Source organism: Venturia canescens, chromosome 10 (assembly GCF_019457755.1).
Source record: "Venturia canescens isolate UGA chromosome 10, ASM1945775v1, whole genome shotgun sequence".
In the NCBI taxonomy this organism is placed as follows: Eukaryota; Metazoa; Arthropoda; class Insecta; order Hymenoptera; family Ichneumonidae; genus Venturia; species Venturia canescens.
In genome coordinates, this window is record NC_057430.1 from 17,270,553 (window position 1) to 17,284,533 (window position 13,981).

Consider the following 13,981-nt stretch of genomic DNA (forward strand, 5'->3'; position numbering starts at 1 on the left):
GTGCATATTCTGTGTATGTATACGTTTGATGTTCGTATTCAGGCTCGAAGGCCATGGAGGCTATGTAGTCATCGTTGTCAGTGTGTATGTGAGAAACAGCAAACAGCTGCGTGCTGCGTTACTCTGTCACATTTTCAAGAAGAGATGTTTACATCACCTCTCGAGTTAGCTCGTTCGAGCTTTCACGTATCTCCTTGGATTACAATAATTCACAAAATTGTTAAAATTCCGTGATAATTATACGGGCAATTTTTTTTTTTGGTACTGTCATCGTCGATGGTGCTTTTTTATTTGTTATATATTTTTATTCGTGTTTACTCTTTGTGCCTTGTTCGTGTACGCGATTTTTCATACTCTAAAAAACAACACGGATTTGTATAATGTTCATATAATATAAATTCATAAATGAACGAGTAAAATGGGCAATTATTTGAGTAGAATTGCTTTTGTGTCAAATATCGCTGTGAATTCAGTTTATCTTGGACGCAAAAGAAAGTGCATCGAAGAGGATGAATGCGAATCAGATTCGGAATTTATTGACAAAACTCTACAAACACCCAAAAGGTTGGTATAAATCGATTGTGGTAGGTATTTAGAGCTTGTCTTCACAAGTTCAAAATCTCGTGATAGTAATATCACTTGAAAAAAATTTGATTTATTGCGTGTTACTTTCATTCGTCAATGAGATGCGTAGATAACCACAAATTTCGTATACGATAGATTTCTTCAAATTTTTGCGATTTCAATTTTTTTACAATAATTTTACAACCATTATGTTTTTATTAATTTCAACTACATTAATGCAATAATTTCATTAGAGATTATTATTGAATGAATAATCGAGGATATTCGGAAACAGTTTACAGGTGGGCTTTGATGGTTAATTATAAATAATTCATATTTCTTTTTCGCAAATTGCAATTACAGAAGAAAACTGCTTACAACTGCACAATATATTTACAAAACTCTATTTCAAGAAGAAAAAGCAAGTGATATAACAGTTTTCATGCTTGGAAGAGCATGGCGATTGCACAAAGTATACATAAGCCAAGTAAGTAGGTTGGTTCGATAGCAATCAATTGTGCAAATTTATAATCATGTGATTCACGAATATTTTCATATTATATCTGAAATTTATATCCACAACAGAGTCCATATTTTGCAAGCATGTTTTCGGGTGCCTGGCGAGAGACGAATGAAAGATTTATTACCGTCGAAATTGTTGATCCCTTCATAACACTGGATTGTAAGGTTCTTTTAATTTCAGTATCTATTTATGTATTTTACTTTTTATGGTTCTCAGAATCAAATAAAAATACTTAAATTTTTCCATTTTTTCACAATCTCCCAGCCTTAACAATCGTATTGGGTTCGTTATACCAGGATGAAGTTAGTCTCGAGCCCAAAGACGTTATTTCGATCCTTGCAACATCGACCTTATTTCAATTACAAGGACTCATTGATCAGTGCGGAGAAATAATGATCGAAACGACTAACATAAGAACGGTTGTTCCTTACTACAATGCTGCAGTCTCATATGGTGTACCTGCTGTCAAAGCAGCAGCAAAAAAGTGGCTGGAAGTAAATCTTCTTGCTTATGGGTGGCGGTATCCAACTTTTCTGACTGAAATCACACCTGATCTCATGGCGGAATTGATAGGCAGTTGTGAATTGGTTGCCATGCAAACTGAATTCTGTGTCTACATGATGCTCCGAGCTTGGTACTATTTTTGGTTTTTTCAAATAAGTTCCACAAAAGAAGCTGTCAATTTAATGTAATGCTTTTTCCAGGTTGTTTGTTCACATGACAAATAAAGAAGATGCAATCCAAGTAGACGATTATTATAAAAATCATACATGGACACAGCCGTTTTTATCAACGGAAGAAGGAAAAAAATTTGCTCCGCCTTTCAAGGCTTTGAGAATGAAATATCTGCTGCTCCACGATCAAGACGTAGAAATTTTGTACAGCGATAATCTAATTCCATCCGAATGGCTTCACAACGCTTACAAAGAGCAGTGGTTACATCTTTTGAGAATAGATGCGAACAAGGATCGTGGGTGAGTTGAACGAATCACGTCTGTCTAAAATTTTTTAACTCGCAAACCTCAGAAGTTTTCTCGATCAACAACTTCAACCCAGATTTGAGGACCTCTTACTGACTGTTGCATCCCTGCTCTCGTGTCAACCCCACCTTTATCGGTACCTACTCAAATTTTCATTGCCTCTGAATCACCATTTTTTTTTTCCCCTTATAAGAAAGTCAAGCGACTATTTATTGGAAAAAAAGAAAAATGTTAATGTGAATTAATTTTTCTGTTTCTCTCTGCCAAGTCCTAAACAAATGAGCGATGAGGAATTCTCCAGAGAATGCTTTAGATGCGGAAGGTGTGTCGAAAAACCTGGTGATCATATTTGGAGGTGGACAGCGTTCCATTTTGGCCTTGAGCTTGTTGTACATCTCGATATAACGACGCTTAGGATAAGGAGAAATCACAGGATAGACTCGGATCACATAACTGCTAATCACAGCAAACGCAACATCATACTGAAGCAAGTAACTTTTTCATTTTTCACAGAAAATGTTGGTAAATATTCGTTAATTTTGTATGAACTTTATTTTAACAATTTATTAATTTAATCCCAGGGTTTCGCTGATTTCCTTGGACGAGCAGAGACAAATAAAACATATACAGAGTTCTGGTATATTTAAAATATCACTTCACAAGAATGAAGAGGTAAAATATTTTCTTTTCCATGCATCTGCGTCTTTCCTTTTGTCCCAACAGAAATTTTCTGTTGACACATGGATAAATTTTTTTTTTCTCGACTCATGAAAAATCTAATAAAATTCTGATTAAATTGCAGAAACAAGTGATGCCGTTGGACAAACAGCTGACTTATCCGTTGTATATATCCGTCAATATGCAGGTTGTAACGCCTTTTACGAGTTTGGACGAGGCTAAACCGTCGAGTATAACGGTGCTTGCGAATACTTAAGGAGAGAAACGAAACTAAAAACATACAAATCGGTAATACGGTATATCCCAATGGAACAATCACATTTTCAACGGTGTTTCGGAATTGCAAAAGTTCCCACCACCCGCGTTAACCGGTTCTACAATTTATCTAGTCGAGAGAACATTTACCGTGTCGCTGGTAAATCATCCATCGTTGACAATTGAGCGGGGTTGCTCGTGTTTGTTGACCAAACAAGAGATGCAGCTTGTACATAAAGTAGGAGGAATAACACCAAACCTTAAGGTTGTATAGGCTTGGATTCGCCACGATTCGTCGCCTAGACACTCGTATAGTATATAAAGAGAACACAAACGAAAACACTCACCAGGTGCTACGAGCTTGAAAACAAAAGAAACAAAACAAGTGAGAAAAGTTAAAACGTCTTTTTCAGGCATACGAAATTCTTAGTTTTCCTACATAATAAATTCCTCTGATCGTTTACAAAATTAAACAGGCTCGGAAAATTCGAATTTTCATTGAAGAATGACAACAAGAAAATCGTCAATTATTGTTCCAATTCTGTGCTGGCCAGCAGAGTGCACATTTGATATAAAACCTTTCCAAGGAAACTAACCAATACAAAAAGTGTTCACATACGAGCTTGCGAATGCAGTGTTCGAACGTTTTTATACGGAAATTATATTTCGTAGATTTCCAAATAATTCTCATACTTCATTTTGTTTTTCGTTTTATTTTCGTATGGATGAAATCTAGCACATTCCTCATTCAAAGGACTGATTTTAATGTGTTAAATCAATACACTGTTCCATAGATTCCACAGTTCATTGATAAATTCATATTTTTCACAAATGCCTGACACTGTCGAATTAATATGCTTAATATATATATATATATCCTAATTTTTCAAAGTAATTTAATATACTGTTAAGGGTTAAAGAAACAAAATATATATCTATATATTTAACAGGAGTTGCCTTCGAAGGTGGAGTTTTTTCTAACTATTTACCTTGTAAAATATTGATGTAATAATCGAGGGAACGGGAAAAGAGAGTTATCGAATATTTTTTTGGCAAAATATCGAAAAAAAATCAAACGAAGAGATTTTTGTGCCTAAAAATTTTGAGAATGGATTGTAATTTTTTCATTTGACGACATAGTATTGTTTTTTTATTATTTTTTTTTGTGAAGAATAAACAAACGTCATTTCGGAAATCGTAAATTTTTTGTTCTAATCGACACTTTTTTTTTTTTAAATATTGCGTGAGAATCCAAAAACGGATATTGAAGTGAAAAAATAATTTTTTTTACACAAATTTCATTTTTTTAGGTCTTTACGAATAAAATGCCGACGATTAATTAAGGGCAATGACTCGCCGGCGAAGATAGCATTTTATCAAGTTTCTTGTACCTTTTTCGTACAATTTATAGTTCTCGAGCTATTCGGAGGTTTCGAAGAATCCATAATCGTATAAGGAAGCATGGAAAATGTAACGATACGAATACCTCGATTTGTTTCGTACACAAATTTTTGTACAAAAAACGAAAAAAAAAAAAAAATGAGAAGAGAACAAGTGAATAAAAATTTGTGAAGGAATGTCCTGGCGATATACAAAAAAATCGAAGTAATTTTCGGTAACCACTGAATACTTTATTGATACAACAATTTCTATACACAGTGTTTCTGCGTCGTATGAGTTTAACAATCATTATTATAAATAACATTTTTTTATTCGAATATTGCGACGTTTCTTTGAAATCCTTGAAACAGGAAGGACAATTTGATGTCAGGATTTTCTTCGCTCGGTATTTGTTTTTTCTTTTCGCCAATATATTATTAATTTCGCAAATAAAATAAATAATATGAAATAACCGGTGAATTTTTATCGTCGGTTTGCAAGCTGTCGAAGCGTTTGAACGTTAGATACGCTTATGAGAAGCAAAAAAATCGTTTTTCTCCTTCGTAACCAATCAGTAGCAAGTTTTTTGTTCCACGTGTCAATAGTATTCTTTGCATCGCTCGTCAATCTTCCTTCAAACTTCATTCTCCGATGAAATATTTCTTATGAAAGATTCCAATGAAAGTCCTTACAAACTAATTTTGATCGTGATATGATATCGTTTTATCTTTTTTTGTTTTTCCTTTTTTTTTTTTCGCTTTCTTATTATTCGTATATTATTGATTTCGGTTTCTCTTAAAATAGTTCAAGTTGTGAAGGAACCCAGCCGAGAATTCGCTCCATCCCACAATCAAAAGGCTTCGTAAAAACTACTTTTATCAATTAAGGCATGTACTTCGCTTTTTTCTCTTTTAACCCCTCCCCCTCCGACATTGAAATAAATGTCGCTCAACTTGTTTTCATGGGATTTTATGAGTTTAATCGTTTTCTGTTCGTCAAAGCGCCGCCGTCTTTTCATTCGCCTTTTGTACGGCGCTGCTTGCCACGTCGATGCTTTTCACCACTTTTTTCTTCGCGCCTGCGTCAAACCGCAGGGGAATCTTCGAAAGCCTGTGCCATTTCTCCAAATGAGCTAACCGAAATAAGTTTTCATTTTTTCACCAATTATCAAATTCTCTCAGACGCGAGCGTATTTCGCGAACTTTTTTCATCAAGGAAAATCTTGGCAATGCAACAATATTTCCAAGTTTCCAAAGCCCCGATAGAAAAACAATTTTTTTTTCGTTTTTCAATGAGCTAAACAAATGAAGAATTTCTCAACCGCTTGTTGCGAGTTCAAGGTTTGAACAAATTTTTTATCGTGATTTTTTTGAGTTCACAGCTAATTCGACGAGGCCAAACAATCGGAAAACTCACAACCGAATGAACAGCAGTGCTTTCGAGGGATTTTTACTCTCAGGAAAATCGGACCGGTTGTTTCAAAGTGACGTTGCTTTTCGAGCTCAGGATCTCTTTCCACGATGATATCTCTGGCCGCCACGCTTCAAAGTGCTTTCTTATAAAATCGTACGTAACTCGATCGTTGTAACAGGTGCACTAGATTTTTTGTACTCTCATTCTAGTTTTAATATCTGATTAGATAAAAAATATCGATCCTTAAAAACATCGTTTTCCAGGTTTCTCGTAAAGCTGACAAGGAGGAAAAGAGCGGCGGGGAAAAAAGGAGGATCCTGAAGGGCACTTTCGCGCACTTTTCTCGCGCACTTTCGACCGTTACAAGGGCAACCGAACGAAACCGAAATTCGCTCGATTTGTCTGGAAAATCTGCTGCCAAGGATCGCTATTTTCTTCGAGATCTGACTTGAGGCATTTTGGGTTGTTTCCGTAGCTTTACTCAGATACGCAATAACATTAAACCGCATTTCATTACGAGTCTATAGAAATACGCGCGCGTACGAAAATCCTCTAATATTCGATGAGTGTGATTTAAAAAAATAAAGCGTCCGCGGTGGCGTCTCCTCAATGAGACACTGCCACCCGATGATTCGTCCCTACGGAGCCAACAAAACGTGCCCTCGCAATGCTTCAGCGATTACTAGCATTTTCGCCGAAATTTTACACTCGCTTTGAGCTTCTATACCGTACAGGAAGCTGCTTAAATTTACTCGAATTATTCAGGAAACTTTAAGCAATTCGCGACGTTCGATCAATTCTATTTTCCGAGGACAAAAGTACGAAATCATCGGAAATGGGTCGCGGTTCCTATCTCGACTCGACAACCCCCCAAAAACTCGCTCTTCGACCTCACCACCATTTTCCATGGGAGGCTTGTCTACCAAAATACTCCGCGATTTTCTCCTCGCTTGAATATCAAGTGCTCAACTTCGCATTCTCGAATACCAAGATACTAAATTTCACTTTTTCAATCCCTTGCTCTCGAGCTCCTCGAGCTCGATCACGAGAGCCCCGATTCGTTGCTAATTGTAGCGATTCAATTGTTTCCTATTCGAATCCAAGCTCCGCAGGAATCTTAATCGTTGGAAAATTTGCGCGGACGAGATCCTCGTGCTTGCCTCCAGGGGCCAAATCTCCAAGATTTTTCCCAAAACTTCCAAAGCTTCGTCGAAGCCCCGAAAAATCGTTGGCTCAACGGACCAACCTCGAGTCCGTCCAAGCAAAGACTCCAACTAAACTTTGGCTGCCAGTGAATCGATCCTCGTTCGCAGCTGCCCCGAGCTCTCGGCCTTTCGACTCAAAAGATCGTTTGAACCTCGCGAATGAGTTGGTCAGCAATCGATCAGGGAAAGTGGAATATTCTTATTCTACAAAGTGTACGATTAAAGAGTCACGTGTACGTTTACTTTTTAGGCTTCGCGTAATATGGCGTGGGCTCAGAGGCCACAATCTGATAAGGTGGACGGTCAGTCAGTGTTGATAGTCGGTGCGACTACTTTGTCCTTCCGTGCAAAAATCGCAACGCAAGAGCTCCAAATGCCAGAAAATTCGGCTCGTAGGAAAGCGGAAATTTGCTTCTATGCGCAGTCAGGGAGCCTCGCGAGATTTCTGCTAATGTGTGGCGTCTCCGATACGTCGAATCGTGAGCGTATAATGGCAGTTTCTCGACTCCACGAGTCATCGTGCGGAGCGATCGTGAGATTATTTTTTTCGTCGATCGAAGGATCGACCGACGCTGAACCATGGGGAAGTATTTCCAAGGGGAATTCCGTCGACGCGGCGAACAAATAAATCTCGAATCGTTCGAACCGCCAGAAGTAAAACGAAAAGTCTTCGAAGCTGCTTTCTCATTTAGTTTCCATTCAGCGACAACAGCAGCTCCCATTCCACATTTATCTCGTACCAATTTCCAAGTTGTTCGTTCTTCTAGCTACTCGCGAAGGATCGTCGAGATCCGCGTGCGAAGACTTTAATCCGGACGCGAGAGCTCCGTTTCTAGTTTGATTTTTCAACAAGAAATTTAGCAGCTTCTTCTCCTCGTCGGTGACTAAGTTTAACATTAAAAATCATACTCTACTTAGAAGATTGACGCTTTATAAGTATTCCTAGTACCTACAGCTACGAGAGACCTCTTCGATTTGAGAATTACTGCTAAAACACGTGCGGTCGCGATTATTAAAAATACTCCGATGGATATAATGCGTGTACGAAGAAACTGGTATTTTAATCGTAATCGTGATATGACCTTGATTCAACGAGCGCGATGACGTCGGTTGACTCGCTCTTTCACCGGCTCTCTCTCTCTCTCTCTCTCTCTCGTCGTGATATTTTCCTCCGAATTCTTCGCGCCTTTTCTCCTATTTTTGATAACTTTATCACCGGAGTCGAACAGTTTTTAGAGAACGCGGATCTCGGGACGTTTGTAAGCGTTTTAGGGTATGAGCCTGGAGGGATTCGTCGCGAGTGTTAATTGCCAGCGAGGCTAATTTTCCCGCTGAAATTCCAGCAGTGAATAATGGCCCGTTAGTTTCCGCGTTGCGTTATCACGACGAGGCTTTCCTCGCAATGAAAATCTCGAAAAATCAGGCTCGTTTGAACGAACGAAAGCAGTGACTGGGCTGATTTTTCGACTCTCCAAATTGACGTCCCCGTTCACTCCGATCGCGATTCCAAGCTTCACCAATTTCCCCGCCTCGAAGCCGGGGGGAACGGGAGCTCCCGGAATATCGCTCGGGAGTCCCCGCAAAGTTTTGCCACTGCTGTCGATCGTTATTCCGGGGGAGAAAATCAAACGAAAAAACACAACGGAATGTCGGATTCGTACGCGCGTCCCTCGATCCGAGGCGCTCGGCCTCGGACCTCCTTCCCGAGTTACTCGATACCGACGACCCAACGATTTTTCTATATTTTCAGGAGGAGAAGAATCATTGGGAATATTGCCGTTGTCACGGAGGATGGCAGCTTGCCGATCGCTCCGTTGCACAAATCGCCGGTACACGCGCAATAATGAGCCATCACGTCGTGAGTTCCCGTTCTCCTCACGCACAGTCCGTTGTCTCGCGCCTCCGAAATGTAGCCGCAGCCTCGCACCACCCGCAATTTGCCATAGACTGAAATAAACACGCGGATTACTTACTCAAGTAAAACTGATTTACCGAGTAAATTTACCTTTTTGTGCTATTTTACGACACAAAGTCGGCTCGAGATGACCCAAATGTTCCAGCCTCGGTTGAAAGCTGCAATTCACCGTGCCCAGACTGTACGGATCGAAGGGGTCACCGCATCGGGGGTCGAACGCACTGTTGCACTGGTAGCAGATTATCGCTTCGCCTGGAAACATTCAAAGATCGAACACCAAATTTTCAAACCCAGTCAATTTTTAATTTTAATATTAATCTTCTGTGTCGATCCGCCTGGAAATGTCGAAGAGTAGAGTGGAAATGTTATCGAGTGGATTTGTGAAGAGTCGAATCGTGTCGCAGCGAGTCAACGATTCTACACTCAGACATTTATCCAATAACGGTTCTCCTCTAAATACAGGCTCGAAGAGCGGAGTTGTTATCGCGCATCAGAGCTGCGACGATGTACCTGCTAGTTAAGGATATATTGCACAGGCGATACAATGTTGCCATGCTAAACCATGCTAAAAACATAAAAAAATTCAAAATGATCAGAATTTTATAAAATTTGGTGAACATATTCTTTAGTGCCAAATTTGACAATACAACATTTTTAAAGATTTTTCTTCTGTACAGTTATCGAGTAATTGCGATCACTAAAGTTCACGTGTATAAGCATAGCGTTTCCATATATATAGGTATACATTCCAGGCATAAGAAATCTGCTTTAATGCGTAATTACTCGATAACTAAAGAGAAGAAAATTTTGAAAAAATTTGTGTTTTCGCACTTGATGTTGAAGAACGTTATCACCAAATTTGATAAATTTCTAATTATTTCGACTTTTGTATCATTCACCCTTAACAACTCTATCGATAACTATTCTCGGCAACAACTCCCCTCCTTTAAGGATATTTGGTACAAGCTTACAATTTTGCCATGCTAAATCACGCTGAAAACATGAAAAATTTCAAAATGATCAGAACTTTAGTGCCAAATTTGGCAATACAAATTTTCAAAGATTTTTCTTCTGTACAGTTATCGATCACTAGAGCTCACGTGTATAAGCATAGCGTTTATAACTAAGCAGAAGAAAATTTTGAAAAAATTGTGTTTTCGCGCTTCATGTTGAACAACATTATCACCAAATTTGATAAAATTTCTAATTATTTAGACTTTTGTACCATACATCGTTAAGAGTATGGGATCAGTCGACTAACCGCACTTGAAATTTTCGAAATCGCAGTTTGATCGATAAAAAAAGGCTCTGTCAGCGTACACAGAACGATGAGAAAAATCGACTGACAGAACCTTTCTTCAATCGGTCAAACTGTGTCAAAGAACTTGGATTTCGAAATTTGCAACTATCTCTCTCACTCCGGATCTGAGTACAGAATGTATCGGAAGTTGAGGCTGTTCAGTCATTTTTTTTTACCCAAAAGTGATGACCTCTACCTTTCAAAAGTTAGGCCAGCTTACAGTTTGGCAATGTTGCACACACTTTAAAGAAAAGTTGGGGAAAAAAGACGAAAAACTGGTGAAAGCTCAGTCGAAAACACGAACAGTGACGATTCTAGTCTCAAAAAGCTGCACGGAAAACAGATTATTATTAATATAATCTCAGCAAATCTCCTAATAAATCTGAAAAAAATTGACATTATTCGGCAAGCCTTGCTCATGTTGCCCAAAAAATTTCATATTTTTAGCATCATTTTTAACAGAGATATCACTGAATGTGTCTTGACTTCCATAAGATTACATGTTATTTGGCTCGAATTGTTATTGATTTTTCTCAGCAACGACGCTCCTAACTGTCTGAAAATTTAACTCATTTTTTTTTTACACTTCACTTTATAAGATGCAATCGGTTTAAAAGCGGTGACATCATTTTCATTCTAATGCCTCAACTTCCTTAAAGATCATGGATTATGCATGAGTAGACGTAAAGATGTTGTGAATTTCGGAGTGAAGATTTTAAGAGCAGAGTTCTTTTTGAACAGTGCCATAAATAGGAGGGTTGTTACTCCGCCATTTGTTCAGCTTTGTCCGTTTCGTTGGTCATGCGTTTGTCGACAGCGACGAAAGTGGGGTGTCCGAGTAGAGTCCGCATTCGGGAAACTCGGTTTAGGGAAAAACATTTTTTTTCCCTCGCTAAATTTCTCACGACTTCCCGCCAATTCTCGTTTACCCGATAAAAGAAAAATGTAAAGTTCGCCACCGAGAATGACGAAAGCAACGAGTGGGATCGTGAACGATTACAGCCTCTCTCAACTCCCGGCAGAGTTTCGGTTACGGTGGTGCAACCGTCCCGAGAGGACAACAGGGAGCTCGAGAGAACTGTTGCGGCTTTGCAAAACGTTGCTCATATAAACAGCTCGAGGAAGGATTAATACGAAGGTGCGGTTGCGATCTCGGTTGCGCTCGATTCGATGCGCAGAGGCTTTGTGCCACGTCCTAAAACGGCATTCCGCAATCGAGTTGTCACAAAATCGTGTAATTTTCGGAAATTCGTCCTCGCAATCCTTCATCTTCCTTCATATCCGCGGGCGCTCCCCTCCGGTTGTTCAACCGTAAGTTGATCCTCGGAAAAAGAGGCTTTGAGCAAATCAATTCCATGCGGAAGAGCGTGACGCAAGCTCCGAGTCTTTGCGCAAGTCACGGATGGGAGCCGAGACCGTCAAAACTGCAGTCCCGAGGTCGATCGATCGCCCCAACGACCTCTTTCACCTTGTTCCTATATCGCGCCGGGTGCCAGCTGATCGTATTACGTAAGGAGGATATATGGGTGAAGGACACGCTCCGTGCGGAGTCCCATTGCTGGAAGTTTCAACCGCGCTTCGATGTCGTCGGCGGTGTTTGTCCCCGTTCTTCCGTCCGGCGCGATTGATCGCAGGGGACTCGGTCGGGGCGCCCTCCTTTGAACTCTGCACCGGTTTTTCCCCTCGAAAACGTCAGGTTTGCTTGTCAGGCTCGGCGCGAAAAATTCTCGGCCCGCGTGCGCCCATTTCGAGGCTAAGCGAGTCGGCGAATTTTTACGTAACCTGCTCGAGTAGCATCCGCGTCGCGGCGAGCACCCTTCGCGAGGGACGTGCACCAATACAACCCGAATGACCTACATTGCTGACAACGGGCACGAAATACCTTCGAAAAATTCGAGGATACAGCTTTTACGCGGTTCGCAAACGCTCCCGGATCGGGGACTCGGAAGCCGGGTTCGATTCCGTTGAAACAAAGAAAGAAGCGGGCGCGAGAGCAAGGGCCGCGGGGGGGGGGCAGGTGGCTAGAAATAGGTCGTTCAATAATCGCTCTTCCGTCTGTTATTTCGATTTCGTTACTCGAAGGAAAGCCATATTTCTGGGGTCGACGTGCGACTGGAATAGTTTACAATTCCGGTACACATTCGTCGCGACACTACGGACGAATATTCACCGACTCGGAAGTCTTACAAAGAGGAGCATCGATCTCCGCGCTCACGCAATCGAGCCAGATGCGACCGCTCCTCCGAGAGAGACGTTGGCAACAGGGAAGCCCGCCGGGTTAAACTTGTGCTCCATGGGCTTGCTGCTCTATGTGGCAGATTTAAGGCTTCTGGCACAGTGACAAGAATACATGTAAAAAGGGCACATTTTTAAAAAAAAGCATCAGCGAGAGTTGCTCTTCGAACGAGATCACAGATTAATCTGGCGAAAGCCTGTGCGGCCTTTGAACAACTCTTTCGAATCCAATCGCGACGGTTCGCGACTCCGTTTGAGCACCGAAACGAATTTTCCCGTTGGAATAAATACTCGATGAGAGATCGAGGCGTCGAGAACGACGGAAGTCGTACAAGGGCTCGCAATCTTCTACGACTTCCCGCTCACAAAGGCACCGTGCCCCTCTTCCGCGCACCGAGTGTGCCAACTCTCGGAGTTCCTTCACCCGCGAGTCCCATTTCGAATCGAGTCGCCGCTCGATTCCGGATTTTTGCGTGGCCCAAAAGTTCCTAAAATTCTTCGATTTCGAGGTTCGAATGGAATTCCTTGGCCCGGGAATCACCTCGCGGATGAGGCTCCGTTCCTCCGGGGAAAAGCATTTTTTTCGAGGAGTCCGACTTCCTTCCCGACTGTAATTATCCTCGCTGGCGGAAACGGGCTGGCCGAGAACGAGCAACAAAAATTTTCCCTAACGATTTTCCGGGCTCGGGAGAGCCGCAGTCGAATCTTCTCAGTCTACGAGCGCGAGGACCTTCTCCGCGGAGGAATCTCCGCGTGCTTGTACAGCGAGCGGTCCCAATGAGCAGGATTCTTGGGACGAGGGTGCGAAAGATTTCGAAAGCGTTTGGAGAGCCGACCCGTTCGATGGAAAATTACGGTCGAGTCGCGACCATCTTCCACCGAGCGAGTCCAAGGAGCCAACGAAAAGAAAGTAAATCTTGCTTACCCTGTTTGACGATAGCGGCTAAAATCACTAGGACAGTGGCAACGGAAACGAGTCGCGAGGAGTTGGTCGTCATGCTTCCGAATCACCGTATCATGTGCACTTTCCAAGCGCGTAATAAAAACTTTTTGGCGATTGAGAGTCGAACGAGAGGACGCGGTTCCGTGGCGATCGAACGCATGCACTTCCCCGCGGCTGTTCGTTTCTCGCTTATTTCCCCGTCGCGAGTTATTTGCCGAGGAAACTAATTGGCTTTTAAATGCAGATGGCAGTGGCGCGGAGTTACGTCGTTGCTTTGTCTCCGCGACGAACTGGCGCGAAGGAATGAAAGACAGCGGTCGAGCGAGGGCCTTAAAATCGCGTCCGGTTTCAGGAGCCTCGACAGGCCTTTCGGAGAACCGATTAAAAGGAGAGAAATTAAATAATAATAATTTCAATCCTCGCGCGGGCCGAGAAGATATTGAGCTCCTTCGGGTTACGCTCCCTCCGAGCTTGCGGCTGCTTCTGCTCGCTTCTCAAATCTCCCTCACTATCAGTTATGCAGCAGAACCAACCCTCGTTCTCTTCTTCCCCTTCCATGTACCAAACGTCCACGGCACTCGTCCCTACCA

At 41.6% G+C, this 13,981-nt stretch overlaps 2 protein-coding genes across 3 annotated transcripts; one reads left to right on the forward strand and one right to left on the reverse strand.

The window, feature by feature from the left end:
- Nucleotides 1-88: 88 nt before the first annotated feature.
- Nucleotides 89-4,577, forward strand: gcl (germ cell-less). 2 transcript variants are annotated; one of them, XM_043430084.1, is made up of 9 exons: nt 89-564; nt 928-1,051; nt 1,150-1,246; nt 1,352-1,721; nt 1,792-2,061; nt 2,336-2,554; nt 2,649-2,739; nt 2,870-3,033; nt 3,135-4,577. In XM_043430084.1, the coding sequence occupies exons 1-8, from the start codon at nt 419-421 to the stop codon at nt 2,999-3,001; spliced, it is 1,449 nt and encodes a 482-aa protein (XP_043286019.1). In that variant the 5' UTR covers nt 89-418; the 3' UTR covers nt 3,002-3,033; nt 3,135-4,577. The 2 variants fall into 2 exon arrangements, with proteins under 2 accessions (XP_043286019.1, XP_043286018.1); XM_043430083.1 differs by having other exon boundaries at nt 2,870-4,577.
- Nucleotides 4,578-4,609: 32 nt separating this feature from the next.
- On the reverse strand, nt 4,610-13,895 carry LOC122416932 (uncharacterized). Its single transcript, XM_043430086.1, has 3 exons — nt 13,374-13,895; nt 9,004-9,165; nt 4,610-8,945 (listed from the first exon to the last, which is right to left on the reverse strand). Exons 1-3 carry the CDS (start codon nt 13,444-13,446, stop codon nt 8,737-8,739), a joined length of 444 nt encoding a protein of 147 aa, XP_043286021.1. The 5' UTR covers nt 13,447-13,895; the 3' UTR covers nt 4,610-8,736.
- Nucleotides 13,896-13,981: the final 86 nt, after the last annotated feature.